Raw genomic sequence first — 19,625 nt, forward strand, 5'->3', positions numbered from 1 at the left:
CAACAAAAGAGCTGAGCGGCCCTAGCGGAGAGATACGAGGCGAACCGGGGCTTTTTGAAGCATATTTAAAAGGTACTTTTATACGGTATGAACACTTTGATATTAACCATTAACAAATTATCCTATCATCCTAAAAGTAACATTGTTTTTCAAGTTTATCAAGCTACGCAGCCTATGAAGATGCCCAAATGAAATGGGTTTAACGTGAAACACAATAGGCTACTTGATTTTTTTTTTTTTAATGACACTACTGACCATATAGATAATGTTTTTGATATGTGAAGAAAGTAAACATACAAAGAGCTGCTTTCTCTGAACTGCTGTTGATTTTACACGAATCATTATGAGGAGTTTCCAGTGATTTTCACTGCAGTGAGTTTAGTTTCCTGCAGTCTGACTGCAGCACAGCACATTGAGGACAGACTGAGGGCACAATGCCCTGGCCCTGCTGGAGCGTCTCATCCACAGACATCTGACTAGAATGGCTGGGTTTCAGACTTAAGCAAAGCTGAGGTTGGTTTTGTTGCTCAATACACTGATACTACCACATGGTGTCACAATAGCACACATGTTTAATAGTCATTGCAAGGTACACCATCTTTTAGCAATATTATTTTCAGATTATTCTTATTATTTATTTCAGCCAATAGATTCTCTACCGATTCTACACACACACACACACACACACACACTGTAGGTGCAAAATTACTAGCATATAGCAACAATCAGCTTTACCAATAGCATCATTCTAGCTTTTGATTAAAACCATGGACAACAACCCCAGTCAGCGATCGAGAGAATGGTCACATTTATCTAAGCTCATGTATAAACTCATATTATCTTCCTCAACTACGCTGCCACAACCCCAAAAACAAAATTCACCCTTGTTAAAGTGACATAAAGATAACTGTAATGTCTACCAGCATGCAACAAAACAGAGGAGCCTGTTAATCACAAATCTTTACACCATATCAACTGATAAACTGCACTAGCAAAAGCTTTGAGAGGGGAGAATTGGGCTCAAGTGATCTTGGTATTCCACCCCCCCACCCCATATATGCAAGATGCACAGCTACAAGTATTCATGCATAGTACATTCATAAAGAAATAGCAGCTAGTAACAGTTGTAAACATGCCAAAGCAGGATACAAACACAAGAGACATTTTCTCTCAGTACAGAAGTGGATCAATGAATTCACCACACACAATATCTCCGTGTCCATGCTTGTTGGCTGTGAGCACACAATATCTTCAATACAGTTCCATTTGTTTAGCAGTTTTCAGTAAGGTCATGTATTAAAGCTGCACAAGTTGATAAATGACATCTTTTTAGTTGCAGAAACATGAGGGGTGCTCCCCAAAGTCTGACCTGCATAAGCCCATCTATTCAGTGTACTCCTTAGTCTCGCTAGTTACTACAGTTGCTACAGAAGCACTAAATTATTTAAACTCAGGAAATAAAGTGAGCCCACACTAGCTTGTTAGTGAAATGAGCTTTAACTTTAAATTTTATGAATTAGTATAACTTGTAGTTGAAGTGTGTCAGTAGGATTCAGCTGACGGGGCACAGTTAGTAGAGGGCAGGCCTGGACCCTGCTCAAATCTAAAGTCCTAGAGGTATACTTATCCCGCTGTCTTCTCTCCTTCCTCTTTTAAGCACCATTTATTTGCTTTGGCTCGCTAAACATAATCCAAATTGCTGCTAACAACTAGTCCTACAGAGTCAGTAAAAGATATATAATAGCTGACTGTCAACAGGTTTACAGGCATTTTGCACAAATGACAGAGATCAGGGTCAGAAAATACTAATATCATATTTCCCAGAATTTCCCTTAATCAGTGAAATGTAAAATGAATGAATAAATAGTTGTAGACCTGAAATTCAATTCATAAGGTAAATTTATATTCCATAGAATTAATTATATAAATTATTATTATTATTATTATTATTATTGTGTCACGTTGCCAAGCAACAGAGGAATTTTCTCCAATTTCAGATTTTTAGTATTAGAGGAAATCTTCAAATTCTGTAAAAATATTTATAAAGCATAAAACTAATTCCATGTAAAAATTTAGCAATTTGAAATGTCATAAACAACATATAAAATATACACGGTATGTGCAAGTATCTCATAATATCTAAAAAAGTATTGTATTAATATTTTACCATGTTATTAACCGTTAAAATGCAGGACTGAAGTGGGGCTGTAAGATTTCTAGTTAACAAGTCATGCCATGATGAATGAAGTCATATAGTAATATTAGCCCTTCATTAGAAAATATACTCAAACTGCGATATAAAGATTCAATGTCCTGACTTGCAATTTTTTTATGTGTGCCTATGTTTGAATTTATCTTTTTACACTTTAACAACCTTTTACCACTGCACATCACAAGTTATTGATTTATTGAATTGTTTAAAAAATCCAGTCTTTTGTTTTGTCTTATATAATTAATAAGTGCTTTACAGAAATTACTGTGTTTTTAGTGAACCTTGTGATAATTAGTGCTAAGAATATTGCATGCAGTGTTTTTATGCTCTCATAAGCATCAAACGTTTATATAAAATATAATGAACACAATGAATTGTGCCACCCGTAATGGAGACATGTTAGCCAAGTGAGTTTGTAATGTTTTTAAATTAAACAACTATTGTAGTAAATTATAATAAGGAAAATTATTACATAGAGAGAGATTCATTAAACAATTAAGACAGAGAGTTTTAGTGCATGAATTTGTTTCTCAAGGGACGGCTGATGACGCTTCTTCTCATTCACCAGTCCTAACAGCCATTTTAGATTTCATGGCTGCATTCTATAAGCAGGGAAAACAGCACCCAGACAGAGGGCAGGGTGAACCTGAGTAACAAGGGGAGTAGGAGTAAGGGGAGGGTGATGTAGTACACAGTACACCTTTTTTCACTGGAAACCCCTCTATTTTTCATGCTCTGGTTCAAAAAAGGATGACGTCTCTAAGGCAGTAGAAAATGGGGGAGGGGTAGAAAAGGCAGGCATGCCGGGGGGAGAGAGAGGAGAGAGTGGAGGGCGATAGCAGGAAGGAGAGGCACAGCCAGAGCATCATTTGCAATGCTTGAGGAAAGCACGGGGTAAAGTGATTGGCTATGGGAAAGTGTAGCGTCACTGCCAGTGAGGGGGAGCTTCGAGGATGCTCCACTGAGCTGAGAGGGAATACATTTGTTGGGAGTTTGCACTGAGAGCTCAGCCATTATCAGCTGTACCACTGAGAACAGGGGCTTCTCGGCAGAATACTTTTCCACACCCAGTGCTTGTTGACTCTTCTTCTTGCTCCTCTGCAGCCATGAATTATTTGCGTCGGCGTCTCTCAGACAGCACGTTCATCTCCAACCTGCCCAATGGCTACATGACAGACCTTCAGAGGCCCGATCCTGCTCAGCCTCCTCCACCTGCCTCCAACACCCCTGCCAAGTCTCCGACATCTGGGCCAACACCTCCAGCCACTTCCCCTGCTCCAGAGAGGAAACCCCAGCCAGTTCAGTCGACAGGAGCGGGTTTCTTCAGTTCCATTACCAACGTTGTTAAGCAGACAGCTGCCTCTGCAGGGCTAGTGGAGCAGACCCAAGTCACGACACCTAAGAAGTTTAAAATTCTCCTGGTCATTGATGAACCACAACAGGAGTGGTAAGAGAAAATGCTGCTCTTATATCATTCGTGTTGTGTCATTCAGATGCTGCTGTAAGCATTGTTTCTATGTTTCAGCCATATAGCTGTTAGGTAATGGTTAAAGAACTGCTGAAACAACATCTCTATCAAGCACCCTGCAGAGATGAATGGGGAGTGCTGCTGTGGTTTGATGTTACACCATGCCAGTGTTCAGAATAATACACTCAGGCAGCCAAAACTTAATCAAAAACAATCCACTGATTCTCAGCAGTAATGCCATTATCCCAAGATGGAGGACTTTAAATGTCCTTTGTTTGCTCTTTTTTGTAAGAAATGCAAATGCTTTGTTTAATCGTTTTATTTAGTTTTGCATCTGTCTGTACAAAAAGCTGATTAATTAATTAAAAATGGTGAAATACTGCACTGGAATGTGATTTTTCACCATTTTTTAAAAAAGGAATGGTATTCCACAGGTTGTGCAGCATTGAGAACTGCATGTTATTTCTAATACTGCAGTGCTTCCCCTCAATCAATGGGGTTTCCCCCTGCTCACTGATGGAAGATCACATGGCATGACAAGAAATTAAACCTATGGTGCATAGGGTTCTCTTAGTTGTGAGTCCAACCTTAAAATGTATAACATAGTTATGTTTCTCAACCCTTAACCTCAATAACCTTAAGGCATTAAGCAGTTGTACTGGCAGCCGTGTCCTAGGGGATCTTAGTCAGAGGTAGCTTAAAGCAAGCATCTTTGTCAGTCGACTGCTTGAAGGACTTAAAATGTTCTAAATGAGTGTATGCATGGATTTATATGGAAATTACTTTGCGTGTTGTCAAACAATAGAATATATTTGATTAACTCTCTCACCACATGACAAACATTTATTTACGCTGGTGGCATGTTTTTCACTGCAGCATATCCAGTCATTTTCAGTTACCACCTAGACATAGAAAGCATAGAACTGTAACTTAACTCTTTAATGCCTTTGATGCCTTTTTAACTGTATACCACAGAGTATACAGTGGTATACAGTTAAAAAGAATGAAAAGAATCAGCTTGCTTCACTTTTAAACATATACACATAAGATATCTTGCAGTTACATGTATTTTCAGCAATGTGAAATTTGTTTATTTACATTGCTGAAAATACATGTTTATTCATATTCATAGACTACACCTTATTCCAAGGTGTAGTCTATTATTCCCCCAAATCAGCTGGGATAGGCTTCAGCCCCCCAGTGTATCTAAAGTGGATAAGCAGTTAAGCAGTTAGCTGGATGGATGAAAACACCAATAGTTGAAGGAATATAGTAATAGGTAGACAGCATGGTAAAATTTGTCAACACATCATGTCTCAGAAGGTTAATATGTTACCGTTGTTCTATATCATGTATCAACCTTAGCTAAATGCCACTGTGTGTGTGTTTATTTGTGCAGGACTGGCCATTAATGGATTAGAAACCCTGATCGTTGTTGTTAATAAGATGAGACCCTCGTTAGCAGGATGGATGCCAGCTTTTATATTCACTTGTTCTATATTTCTTATGAGAGGAAAGGAAGATCAAATATTGCTCTGCATATCTGGCACAGAAACAAGATATAGTAAATTCAACTAAAGTTTTGCCCTTCATCAAAGACCCTTCTTATAAATAATGTAGGTTGAGTCGGTTGAGCTGATAGGATGTGGCATTATTTTTACTGTCAGTATACAACAGGAGCTGATATGTAGAAACTCCTGTGTAAAAACCTTAGGTAATTATCTGCCCTGACTGTACCTATATTGCAGATAAATCCATTTTGAAGCTTGATGTGTTCATAACATGTGCAGTTTACTGTTGTTGCAATGTGCATCTAGTGCATAGCCACTTTGGACATCAGCTTTCAAAGGGCTTCCTCTTTCTTGAGCCTGCATCTATTTTTTAGGCCTGCTCAATATCACCACGAGGGAGATATTACATGTTTGACTAGGTTTTGTTTCTTTTGGACAGGTTTTATGGGACCTTTTGCCTAGTGATTTATGGTCACTATTTCAGTATAAACCAGTTTACATAGTGTAGGCTGGGATTGCTTTGTTTTGTTTAGCCTTTGTACTCATTCTGTTAGAGCATAGAAACCCTAACCGAGAACGATTCGGTGAAAAAAAGTTTCAGAATAGATGTTTTTATATTAATACATGTTTTGTTTTCCTTTGCCATGTTGGCACAGTGTACGTTTTTGCTTTGTATTGCTTACATGCTCACTGTGTGGCAGGATGTCCAGACTTTTGTCTGCACACTGCTGCAAATGTAAGGAAGATTAATGAGAACCTGCTGGCCCAGGACACAATTGAAATCAAGAGAGGTCTCCGGGCTAATTGCATCTGTGAGAAGGCTCAACCATTAAATTCTGTTTACTTTCTAAAACATTTAATTATTTTTCACTTCTGAATGTTTCTGTAACATATCTAATTGCCTGTAACTTATATGTTTTATTATTAGATATCTCATGTCTTTTATGTACCCAGAGCTGGGCAAAGATGAAATCACAGTAAGCGTAGAATGACACGAAATCTAGAATATAGAGAAAACAGAAGATATTAGTATAGACATTCTATTCTCTTCATTATACAACAAGCTAAGCAGAATACTTACAGTGTGTCGTGAAATCTGGGTGTTTACCAGGGTCAGAGCGCAGACTGATGCTTTTTGTTATTCAGCCAGTGTTTGACTTGTTAGATGAGGCTGTCAGTCATGAAGAGTTGTTTATTTTGTTCCATTATGGCTGTGCTATAATTTGCTTTTACAGGACAGGAGGAGCAGATGGCTCACTGTCTTACTTATCAGACTAATGGCTGAGATGCCTTGGTTCCTTGCACACACTATATAATGTAGCTCAGTTTCAGAAACAGCATTTCTTTAATTGAATTGCTCAATGTTAAAAATTACCCAAAAAATAATTAGTCTACTGCTTCATCTGATATCAGAAGAAGATGCTGTGAGCTTAATCTAGTTCAGACATTGCCAATATGTGAGAGTGAATGTTACGCAAGCAAAGTAATAAGACATTAACATTCAGCAAGGATTCTGGCTTACCAAGCCCTCAGTGACTCATCTGAAAAAATGTCTTTCATAGCAATCTTTAATTTGGCAAATGTTTTACAGCATTTAGCCAAAACCAGCATCCCCTTAAACCTTAGATGATCCTGAGGACATTGTGTGCCATTCCATTTTATATTTTTATGCTATTTTGGCTGTGCTGAATGAATATAGCTCATGTTCGACAGAGGATATTAATTTTTTTAATGTTAGAATGTTAGAATTCTTGTCTTGGTTCCTTAAATGAGCAGCTGTGCTGCAGCCATAGTTATAGGTATGAGCATTAGTGCAGGAACAGTCATTTTGGAGCTACTAAAGTGATAAGTGTGTGTCACTATTGATGTTGGATAAGGGTTTATGTGTGGTGCAATACAAATAATAATCAAACTCTCGTTGAATTAAATGAATTATTGTAGTTTTTTGTGGAGCTATGTAAACATATTGGCCTTTAAAGGGTTAAAATAAAAAGAATTATAATGAATTTTTCCTATTTATATTTCAGATTGAAGTAGTTTTAAAAGCGTTATCACTGAAAACAAAACATTAATTTCTTATTTGTTTTTTAACCTCATGTTTAATTCAAGTCAAAAGAACCCCTGTTGATTCTTACAAATCAATGATCCATGTAAACATCTACTGTCATGCTTCCTCGTTTCAAACCAAGCAGGTGTGAAGCCAGCAGTCAAATCCAAAGGAAGAAATAAATATAGTTTTATATAAAAATAAAGTTATTGGTTTTTGGACGAAAGCTAAACTTGACACCAGAGAATCTGTTTGCTGCGAGCTGACAGCCACATTCTAATGCATATTAATGCAGTGCATTGAAAGATCACTTCTTTAAATGTGTGGCTTCGGTGGCCTTTTCAGTGTGCTGAGCTGAGACGTTCTTTGCACAGTGAATAACCATGAATCAATCACATAACCACACCTCTTCTATACAGTCATTCCTTATGCTAAAAAATATTATTATTATAAATATTAATTTAAAAAAAGCTTATTTGTACAAAATAAAACTTATCGTGCATGATGTACTTGATTTCAGGGATCATGTTTTGGAAATAATATCTTTTTTGTGTAGGTTGGCAGAGAGCATTCATTGCAGTGCAAAGCAGGCTCTTCATTTTCCTAAATATTAGAGCGGTGATTCATATTTTAATGCTTGTTTTCTTCAGCAGCCAAGTAGATCCCAATGCTCTAATTACATTTTGAATGAATTATTCAGCTTTTCCTCCCTGTGTGACAGGAGGGTGATGCAAATGAAAAGGAAGCCCAAGTAGGAAGTGAAAAACATGTTTGCAAAATATACTTACATCATGCGTCATAATGTCACATTGTCTACAAATTTTCTTTGAATATAGCTATAATAATTTATGTAGCACAGTAGTAGCTGGTGGTTAGATTTAGTATGAACTTGAACCTGTGGAAATTCAAACCAAAATTCGAGCTTAACAATGGCAGCTTGAGGGAAGGATCTTTATTTGTGCTCTCCCTAGTATTGATTTGTCCCAGTAGTATCTGTGGCCACAGCTTATCTTGTCTGGGCCATCCCCTGTATATCAGTAAGAGACACAGAAATAATAGGCGCAAAATCGCTGTGAGGCTTTGGCAGTTTTCATCCATGTGTAGTTTTTGGTCACTGATCCACCTTAATCGCAAAACCCCGTGATAAGACTTCCTCTTCAACAGTGATCCAGGTGACGAAAAATGTGGGGTGTCACATTTATTTTTAAGAGCTGAATTACAAGTCTGAAAGGTGCAACCATTTTTGGGAATCTTTGAATTCAGTGAATGTTGCCTCATTGCATCATCCGTGTTATCCCCCGTAGGCACTACTGTTACTGCCAGATTGAGGGGGAAAGGTGTTGGAAATCTGCAGTTAGAAAACCACAAAGTGACATGTCTGGATTGTAATACTTCATGCACTTCACACATTTGCACATATTGAGCAGTGATTTATGATCCATATTTTGTGTTATATTTGTTGCAAAGTAAAAACTAATATGATCATTATACTCAGAGGTGCAGTCAGTTGAATCTATTTTGGAAATCTCTGTAATCCTGTTGTTGTATTTGTGATTATATTAAAAGTTAATGCTTTCTTTTTACCCAGGGCCAAATTATTCCGCGGAAAGAAAATACTTGGGGATTATGACATCAAAGTGGAACAGGTACAATTCATCAGCCAAATTAAATCCATTGCAAGTACGCTTTGAGTGCAGAGTATGCGAGTTCATAAGTTTAAATGCACTGTTCTCTTTTCTAACGATCAACTCCCTAGGCTGAATTCAACGAGATCAATGTCATAGCTCATGCAAATGGAACCTGCGATGTTAACATGCAGGTTCTGAGAAATGGTACCAAGGTTGTCAGGTAAGACACATGCAAACACACACAGAGAAGATTCAATGTAAAGTGCTGTTTATGTAGCACTTTTCTAGTTTTACTCAAAGTACTTTAGACTGCAAGTCACATCTAACCATACAGTCATGCAGCCCTTTACTTTGCACACTTCTTATCTACTTCACATCCCATAGTTCATCTTCACCAGTTAATCTAACAAAATGAGTCACTTTCGCTTTCTTTTTTTAAATCAGTATATATACACTAACAGTCCCTACCTGATTTATCTACATTGTTATCAACACTTTAAACAGCCTGTCATTTTTATGGTGAGTTCTCGCCACATCTATGCTGTAATTCTACTTTTTAGGTCATTCAAGCCAGACTTTGTCCTCATTCGTCAACATGCCTTCAGTATGACCCAGAATGAAGATTTTCGCAACCTGATCATTGGCCTGCAGTATGGTGGTGTGCCAAGCATCAATACCCTCGAGTCCATCTACAACCTGTGTGACAAGCCGTGGGCGGTATGCAATCAGCAGTCAGGCAGTGGTTTACTTAGAACAATAGTAGCAGGCAGATGGATGAAAACACTGATCTTTTCTGAATGCCCTGGTTCTGGATTGCATTTCATATTGTTTAAAAAATTCTGTGAAACAATTTCCAACTTTTGTATGTTTGTCGGTTATTTCTTTATGTGTGTTTATCTTTATGCATGTGCAGTTTGCCCAGCTTATCAACACCTGCAGAAAGTTAGGTCCTGAGAAGTTCCCTCTGATCGAACAGACTTTTTACCCAAACTACAAGGAGATGGTGAGAACCATGTCATCTCCCCCATTTTTACTGCACAAATTGAAATGTAAGAAGTAACTCAAATTATAACTTGTTACTTTAGGTAAGCATGCCATCGTTTCCTGTTGTTGTGAAGATTGGACACGCCCACTCTGGTATTGGAAAGGTATACAGGTTGTTCCTGTTGCAATAATATGAAAGTATGCAGACTGTGGATATACTCTTCATTAAAACAACTATCTTTTTTCAATATTTTACTATTTTCTGTCTAATCATTTTGTGCACAGGTGAAGGTGGACAACCACAGTAAGTTCCAGGACATAGCTAGTGTTGTGGCTCTTACCCAGACCTACACCACCACAGAGCCTCTCATTGACTCCAAGTACGATATCAGAATCCAGAAGATTGGCACCGACTACAAAGCTTACATGTATGTAGAACACTTTTGTTGCTTGGCATTAAGATAAGATAAGATAAGATAACTCTTTATTGTCATTGCACAGTCATACATAGTACAGTAGTACAATGAAATTGGAAAAACTGTCCTACGTCGGCACTACATATAACACAACACGACACGATATGACACATCACAACGTAACAAACAACACAACACAGTATATTAACTTAGTATAAAAAAGAAGAATAAGTGTATGTGTATTGCACACTGTTATTATTGCACATTAATTATTATTGCACCTTGTTATAAATATAAATATTATTGTTATCGTTTTAAACATTGTTACCTCCCCCTAAAAAGTCCAGGGAGGTATCCAGTCAGGTCAGCTATTTACATTGATCAGGGCTATTGCCCTGTTGTAAAAGCTGTCCTTGAGTCTATTTGTTCGGGACCTCAGCAGCCTGAACCTCCTGCCACCTTTATTTATTACAAATAAAACAGAAGATAGGCTGACATTGCTTTAATTTGTGCAATTTACCCATATCAGGAGAACTTCCATATCTGGTAACTGGAAGACCAACACGGGCTCAGCTATGCTTGAACAAGTGGCCATGACTGATAGGTGAGAATGCTACAGTCAGTGTTTGATGTTTATGTAAGCATTGTGGTTATAAAGGGATAGATGGTCAGCAACAATGCTCATGTAGGCTGTGGTGTTTAAATGGTATTCACTTGGTACTAAAGGCCTTTAATTAAATAAATAAAGGTATGAAGAAAAGGATCTCTGAATGTACACCACATCAAACCTTCAAGCACCAGGTGTCACTCATGTCAGCTAAGAACAGGAAACTGAAGCTACACCAAAACTCCCTGATCATTGCACTGCCACCAGCCTTAATCATTAATCCAAGACAGGATGGATCCATGTTTTCAATTCTCTTCCTATATTTGGCATCAACAAAGCATTTTTGCCTAGAGTTGCTCAACTTAAATTTCAACCGGTCATCTTGGCAATGTCTGTATGCCTAAATGTATTTAGTTGGTTTCAAGTTACATATTTTTTTTTGTTAGGTACAAGATGTGGGTTGACACCTGCTCAGAGATTTTCGGGGGTCTGGATATTTGTGCAGTTAAAGCTATCCATGGGAAAGATGGCAGAGACTACATCACTGAGGTAGGAATCTAGGACTGTCATGTTTAAAAGTGAACTTGTGCATTTGAAACATACTGAATATACTGTTTGACATGAATGTCACATTTTATATTAGGCCAAGCTTTTTACAAGACACTGCCCTCTGCTGTCTCTCTACTGTAACTATCTTCCACTTGTCATAGGTGGTTGGTTCTTCCATGCCGCTGGTAGGTGAACACCAGGCTGAGGATCGACAGCTCATTGCAGACATGGTGCTAGCAAAAATGAACGAGTTAGTGGAGAAAGAAGCTAATGCTCCCAAGAGACCCACCACCATACAACCATCCCAGGTACAGCAACACACAGGCACAGCAGTTAGAAGCAGTAGCGTTGTGCTAGTTTTGTTTTTGTTTATGTTTTTGAATATTGTCAGTGGTGTGTACTATAAGATTAAAAAAATATTTAGCTGTTATAATTTTTCACCAATTAACTGTTGAATGAGTAAATTCCTAAAAAAAAAAATTCTGTTTTTAGGGGACCGGCCAGAAGGGAGAGATTACTGGTGAACCCACCAAGAACGGTGCTGGGCGCCCGCCTCAAGGTTGTCTGCAGTACATTCTTGACTGTAATGGCGTTGCAGTGGGTCCGAAACCAGTCCAGGCCAACTGAGTAACCCAGTAGAATGGGGATATCTGAGAGTCTAGATAACAGCGATGTACCTGCTGAACACATGCACAGACGTGTGTATGCGTGTGTGCGTGTGTGGATGCTCATAGCTAGAGTCAAATTTTTTGGTGGCGTGAGCTCAGTACAGATGAGTGCTGGCCTGGACTGTGTTTTAAACTCTATGCAGTGTCAAAACGTACTGTCTACTTGTTGACCTGTTGATTTAAGTGTGCTTTTATAGGACACCTGTGTTTCAGTAGCTGTGGTTTTTCTTTGGGGCTGTTGTTGATGATGTAAAATGCAGATTGTGCCTACACTGAGTTCGGTGCTGCTCTGTGCTACTCGTTTAACCCAGCTATGGATCTTTCATTTGCCCTTCCCACCCCTTTTCTTTTTGTTTTGGTGTGTACCTTTAGATATTGTTCAAACTGTGGAAGATTGTACAGTTTGAAACTTGTGTATATCTCAATATGTAAACAGTGGGTGTGTATGGCTGTAGTAGTGATTATTTTCGTACTAATACTAATAAATAGAGGTTTTTTTTATTTGTTTTGCATGATTGATAGAAAGGCAGGTGCAAGTCAGTTATAAATGTCTGATCAAGTGGGATGTTCACGTAACATCGCTGTTACACCGCTGTATTTATCTAAGCTGTGTTCCCTGTGATTCATGCATTGTGAATGTGTCATAAGAAATGCATATTATAAGTTGTACAGGATAAAGTGTAGAGATACAGTAGAGACATACAGTATATTGCCTTTCCAAAATCTTTTTTTTCTCTTTTTCATTACTAGTTTCACTAGAAAAGAGATTATACAGAGTTTTAATAGATATTTAATCGATAATAGAATTAGTCTAAGATGTATTGATGATTTTATTATGCAGAAGGTGTGCAGGTGTCTACAGACAACTTCTATATATTTTGAACCAAAGAACATATCGGTTACTTTTAATCAGTCTTTGCACTCCAGTAACCCACAACGTAAGTACCAGTGATGAGACCGTTAATTCTGCGGCTGTCACACGGAGTGTGCAATTTAATCAGAGCTGAGCGCTCCAAGACAACAGTTATGTTTTCAAATTGCTTGTTGTAAGTCACACAGCAGTGAACTGACGCTGCATTCAAGCTGTTGTGTGGAGGCAGACATTGTTTCTGATAATAAAAAGCTGTGTAATGTATGATTTGCCCCCTCCATTCCTTACTCTCACTCTGGAGATCAGCTATCATTGGAGGTGTTGCCATGACAACAGTGCAAGTGCTCTGAGATTTAGTCTGGATTCCGGTAGTAGTACTGTGTCCCCATTACTGCCATTCAAAGATTCCTGTGAGATGTTGGAAGTTGCAATAATTTATTTATTCATTTTGACTCTTTTAGAACAATAATGTATTTTTTTTAATCCCACCAATCATCAAATTGATACGACAAAGCTATAGCCATCCATGCATTAAATTGTGTTTAGACAAGTGGGTTGTTGGGTTTTGTTTTGTTTTTTTTACACAATCGATCGTTGTCCAGTGGCTTTTGTGTGGAAGCCATTTCGCATATCCAATACAATAAATGGTGTAACAGCTAAAAAGCAACCAAATCAACTGTAAAAAATAAATCCGCACCATTTTCCAACAATTTGTTTGTTACAACAGTATAAAACATGTTCAGCAAGTTCTGTGTGCAGTCTTTTTCTAAGTTGTATAAAGTGCCATTGTAACTGTGAGCGTGTCCTTGTAAAAGCCATGCCTGCGGCTTATTGGATGTGTTGTTCTGTTTAATAGGAAGTATGCCATGACAATGATTTTCAAAGGAAGAACATGCAGAGGTACCCCATCAGTAATAGCTGCATAGTGACGCCTTGGTCGGTGATTGTGATTATTTGGTCACTGTGTTGAGGTGGAACTTGTGTCGTCAGACCTAGTGAACTGTATGCGTTAAAGACCGTGGTACTTCTGAGGCCAGTGTTGAGCTGTTCAAGATCAGAGGACAATATATTGTAGAGGGGAAAAAATCCTCTCTGGAAATTCAACCTCTGTCACTGGCAATAAAGCTTCCTTTGCAATACATGCTTGGTCTGTGTCCTCGTATGTGTTACGATTTTATTAATTTTATTCATTATGGCAACACTGGGTAATATGACAGGCTCATCTAAATTACACAGTCTAGTAGGCAGAAGTTCAGCTGCTAAGTGCACATACTGCGATGCTTCCAATGCATGAAATTATATCTGTATTGTGAAAGAGATGGTGATAACACATCTCCTCTGCTTTGTGCCTTCATATTGTGCTGTTTGTCTTATATGTTGAGAATGTGGGATATTTTATTTGTATCAGACAAGTTAATAAATAAAACAGTAATCATGGAGAACTGGCTACTCTACATATGAACACATATGAAGCTTTCATTTATCATTTTGTCTCCATAGCTGTGATACACTTTACAATCATAATTATTATTTTCACAAACACCTGCTCTAAAGCTCATCCTCAAATGTAAAGTGTTTAAAAAAACAAAAAAAACAAAGCATAGCAGATTTTTTCAGACACTGCACCAAGAAAGTCTAAGGTAGACACTTAAGATTCAAAAACTTTTATATTTTCAGTGCACTCAAGTTCCAGGATTGAAGCCAACACTTCAGTTTCTCCATAGAAACACTTCTACCTATCTACACAGAGCTATAAAGCACCAAAACCACTAAAAAAAAAAAGAGCATGACAGTGAGGAAAACCACAATGACCTCCAAAGATGAAATAGGAATACATAGATTCTGTCATCAATGCTCACATCAGGGCTCTGGTTTTCAGTTATTCAGAGAGCAAATATACTCTTGCATGAATTCACACACAACCACACACATGCTGATTGACTCTGCACCTAAAAGGTTATGATTTTCCTGTTTTTCAGTAAATCCCAATCTCTAAGGAGTGCCTCTGGAATGAAAGAAAAAGGCTTTTTCTGCATTTTCAGTGAAGACAAAGCCCATCTGCAACTAGAGGAAGTTTATTTTCTGAAAACCTGTATCATTCAACATGTTGCAAAATAAACAGAAAAGGTGCCTGGTGTTCTGAGGCCTGCCATAACAAGATATACAAAAAACGATATAAATAAAGAATGGAAAACATGAAAATGTACATTTTCAGTTTTTGCATCATCACAAAATTGCTGAAATCTCAAAAGGTTTTTTTCCCCACAGTGAATGTATTTCAAGTGTAACTATGAGGACATTTTACTTTCGATTATCTGATTGTAAAGCTAGTGTTATATTTTACCTATATACTCTAGCATCACCTGTTATCATCAATATTACAGTTATAGACATATATGTACTTTTTGCACCTTGCATTGTTGTGTCTTCTGGTGATATAAAATGACTATTACAATAATTACAAAATACTCTGCATAAAAAGTGGTTGCAGGAGAATTTTTATTTGTAACTCTGTTCATACCTTTGAGGTGTATGTGAGAAAATTTGGACAAAAATGCATCGCTTGTATTTACAGCTCAGTTGTATTAGTATTCCACTATTTGTATCTTATTAAGCTTTCTTATGCATTAAGTAATGAGTAGTAAGGACTAGATTGTATTCTCATTCTAGTCCTGTTTTCTTATTGAAAGATTGAAATAACAGAGCATCTGCTGTCTGATTGAACACATTTAAACATTTAACTATACTTAAATAGGTTTATATCAAGTCTTCATGAACATAATATTTAATTCTTTTCACTTAATTTGTGCTGTGGTGTGTTCATTCTCTTCCTGATATGAGTGGCTGCACAGAACAGCAGTCAGCACTGATAATTTTTTCTGCCGACAGATGATCCATGAATAATTGACATGGCTGCAGAAGCCATCCTGCATTATAATAGATGCATAGCTTTGCTATGAATTCTACTGGAGTTAGATGACAATCAAGTCTGTTGTTTACTTTAGAAGATATCAATATTCACACAGCAGATTAATTTTATCTGTTTGAACAAATATTAGCTGTCTCCCACAGATAAAATATGTTCCACAGGCAGCATTTGTCAGACTTACAGATGGTCCTTTCTCCTCACTACAAGCAGACCGACCTGGCCGGTTGAAGCTTCTGAAGAACTCAAGAGGAATGAATGTGGGTTCTTGAAGCTCCAGCTTCTGTCCAGACTCCTGCCAGCTGTCTGCCAAGCTGCTGCTCAACATGAACACTTTGTGGCCTGTAGGGGCACGCTGCACTGACCATCTGGTGAAGATCACAGTGGATCACCACTAATGAAGGAACATGTAAAAGTGACCTGCAATAAACAGCAGCATCTCTGAAAGTCATTAATTGCACCCAATTCTAACATGTTATATAGATGTTTTTTGTTTTTTCCCAAAAATGTGAATAAAGGGGATAAATTTAATTAAATCAGACCTGTCAATCAAGCTGACTGTTTTCGGATTGATTAATTAATTAAAAACTACTAACACATTACCACCACAAATGCTGAACGTGACATCCTACTTGTGTCCTACTTAAAATTTTAAACCTAATAAAAATATATTAAATGTGTAATGAAACCAAATTTATTATTATCAAATAAAAATCTAAATTTATTCAGTTTACAATAATATAAGACCATGAAAAGTTATATTTCATCTTATGTGAAGAGCTGGATCTAGAATGCGCTTGTTTCAAACGTGACTGGTTATGTTTCTGTAAATCAACTGAAGAATAAAGGAACAGAAATATTGAGCTTTATTGTTGCCATCTGCTGGTGGAGTTGAGGTACAAAAATACTATATATAGTATCTTAGTTTGTAAGATTGCATAACCAGCCACTTGAGCTGCATAGTGTACCTTCAATTTTTCACAGACTGGCATCACAAGAATACATCGATCAACTATCCAGCTAAAAAAGGAAATTAATTGCTTTCTATTTATTATTACTTATTATTTATTGAAGGTAAAACCCTTGAAAGAGAAAGGCAAGTAGCTGTCTGGCAGACAACGTCAGATAAATCAAAGATTGGTACGACATGTTTTCAGGTCGTTTGTGAAACTGCATTAGTCTAATGGCGGAGAAGAATACATCTTGTTGTGCCCCGCCTGTCTTTGTAGGAGGCTGTAAGGTGTAGACTGGAGTTTAGGGTTATTACAGCTTCCCCTTTTACTTAAAGCATATTTCGGATGGCAACATTTTTTATTGAACTAGATCTCCCAAAACAAAGATCAAAGAAAATAATAATTTCAGAATAATTATCAGATGGTGTAAAACTTAAAAATAAAATGTTTCATAAACAATGATATTAGTTACCATCTGACTTTTAAACATTTTTTAAAAATGTAGATACTGAACTACACAGTCTTGTCACAGTTATTCCACATGTTTACCCCTCGAATAGATATACACCCCTTTTCATATTTGTCCATACTATTGCTTTTCTTTAAATTAATGTTTCCTAAGTTCGCATAAGTTCACATCTTTTCTCCTCTACTCCACAATCTCATTAGCTAAGTTATAGCCAACAATTACAAAAAAAGAACAGGTTAACTATTAAGATCTTTAGTTTTAGCTATATTATTTTTACAGTGTAATTAGGATAGTTTGCTTTTTCACAACTTGTGTCAAGAACTGTCCATGTTTCTTAAGTTACTGCTAAAATATCTTGTAATTATTCCCTTTCACTGAGTCACTAAATATTTATTTATTTTAATGTATTTTACTTAGTTCTACTTTTAAAAACATCCTATTATAGTGCATCGTCCTTTATACATGCACTCTCTATTCCCTTTGTGATCCATGGCTTATCCACATATGATTGATTCCTCGTGAATTTTTTAATGGACATTTTTCATCACAAAGCATTATTAATAGGCTTTGTTTTGTTTTGTTTTTTCTTACATTAGCTCTGTCTAAAGGGCAGTGATGGCTTCTGGTGTTCTGCTTTAGATGATTCAATAGGTTTCATATTCTTTCTTAAAAGGTTTTGGAAAAACATTTGTAGACCAGCTATTATGTTGCTCTCTTTATACCTACAGTGGCAGTTCATTACACTACATTACGTTACAAGTTCAAATGCTTGTATTCTAACTGTATTTTACCTCAAAGTATTTCTCGTTTCTGTCTGTTTAAACCTATATTTCCCTGTTACCAATACGGATTCTGAAGTACAATTTCACTAACTCGTGCACACAAGGCATTTTATAGAATGTATAATCTGTGGTAGATGTTTGACTTGAAACAACAGATTTAATCTCCACATTTCAACTTTTTTCTTAAAATAGGATTTTGAATTTTAGCACAAAATTCCAATTTTATTCACAAATAAACAATTTTTTTTTTCTTAATACTCTTTTGTGCACTGGCAATGAATAACATTCTTTTAAACCTTTTTAGCATGTGAGCCCTCACCAAAAAGATTATCCGGTTAATTCAGATGTCTATGAGTGAGGACATTTCTACCAATATAAATAAATAAATAAATAAATTTAACCTAAAAAAAAATTTGTGACCAAGAAAAAAAGAGAAGAAGATACATTTCGGTCCTTGGACCCACATACCTAAACCGTCTAAAGTAGTAGTTTTAAAGGAAACTACTGCAGACTCATCTCACCCTGCTACATCAGAAAAATATTAATGTGTATCGTGATATCGCAATTTATATTTGTCCAGTAGGGATGTTTTGTGATAAAGTACATACCTTCTGATGACATTACATCTTCCTCTACTGACAACTATCAACACCTAGGAAAAACCAGTAGATGGTGCTATTGTAATCCAAGAAAGTAGGGCAGTTAGGACCTGTTGACTTCATTTTAACCAGCTTGTGTGGCTTGTCAGGTTGCAGAAATAGAACAGATAAACACATATAGCAGTTGTAAAAATAGATGACTAGTGGTTGACCTAAGAGTTTGCTCTTGTTGTGTTGCTCTACCTTTGATCACGTCATTCTGTATTTCCCCCGTGCTGGGCATCATTTAAAGGAAAACAAAAGAAGAACTCGAAGAGCTTCCCTCTTATTTCCTGCTGTCTTCAATGCAAAGGGCCACATACAAACAAAACTTTCCACATTTAGAGCATGGTCATTTTCCCCCTATATTTACTATAAATTTGCTCTTGGGACTAAACCAATTAAGTGGTCCTGCCCAGCAGGAACTGCACATTGGATGTTTACACTAAAACAAAATAACTGTCCTCTCTCTTTCCACCACATGTCCCTCCCTTGCTGAATGATTGTTGTTCCACTGAGTCTGCCAGTGGCTATACAGTGCACAGTGTCATCAGCCAATGGTGGAATCCCTTGGTGGCGTGTCTGGACTGTATCCCCTGTGAGGTTGCAGCACGTTGCCACTGCTACAGCAAACATGCCACAAACCCTTACACATGTGTGGGATTTTGCTGTGCTAGTGAACAAGAACTAAGGCAATAATAATAATGTCTACATCACCTGCTTTCATTGCTGGAATTAAAAGTATTTTTAATCAATATGCAGTTTTGGTCGAGTCTTTTTTTTTTTTTGTAACTTTGTCTCTGTACACTCCCATAGTGAATTTTAAATCAAACTATTGGGAAGTGATTGAAGCACAGACTTTCAGCTTGAATTCAAAAGATTTAGCAAAAATCAAA

At 37.1% G+C, this 19,625-nt stretch overlaps 1 protein-coding gene across 1 annotated transcript; it reads left to right on the plus strand.

Moving 5' to 3' along the window:
* Positions 1-10: 10 nt before the first annotated feature.
* syn2a (synapsin IIa) lies at positions 11-14,415 on the plus strand. The gene is made up of 12 exons (XM_085442903.1): positions 11-72; positions 3,317-3,659; positions 8,827-8,884; positions 8,995-9,086; positions 9,427-9,583; positions 9,780-9,869; positions 9,952-10,014; positions 10,136-10,278; positions 10,796-10,870; positions 11,320-11,422; positions 11,584-11,730; positions 11,915-14,415. Exons 2-12 carry the CDS (start codon positions 3,319-3,321, stop codon positions 12,047-12,049), a joined length of 1,404 nt encoding a protein of 467 aa, XP_085299029.1. The 5' UTR covers positions 11-72; positions 3,317-3,318; the 3' UTR covers positions 12,050-14,415.
* The last annotated feature ends 5,210 nt before the right edge of the window (positions 14,416-19,625 follow it).

This window comes from Copadichromis virginalis, linkage group LG20 (genome assembly GCF_057382275.1).
Source record: "Copadichromis virginalis isolate Kocher_CV1m ecotype Utaka linkage group LG20, C_Virginalis_male_GT1.1, whole genome shotgun sequence".
Taxonomy (NCBI): domain Eukaryota; kingdom Metazoa; phylum Chordata; class Actinopteri; order Cichliformes; family Cichlidae; genus Copadichromis; species Copadichromis virginalis.

What these genes read in the sequence shown, in the direction of transcription:
- syn2a (XM_085442903.1), top strand. Translation starts at nt 3,319, where the DNA reads ATGAATTATTTGCGTCGGCGTCTCTCAGACAGCACGTTCATCTCCAAC. An exon ending in ATGACATCAAAGTGGAACAG is followed by an intron (nt 8,885 to 8,994) that starts GTACAATTCATC and finishes TCAACTCCCTAG; the next exon opens with GCTGAATTCAACGAGATCAA. An exon ending in AATGGTACCAAGGTTGTCAG is followed by an intron (nt 9,087 to 9,426) that starts GTAAGACACATG and finishes TCTACTTTTTAG; the next exon opens with GTCATTCAAGCCAGACTTTG.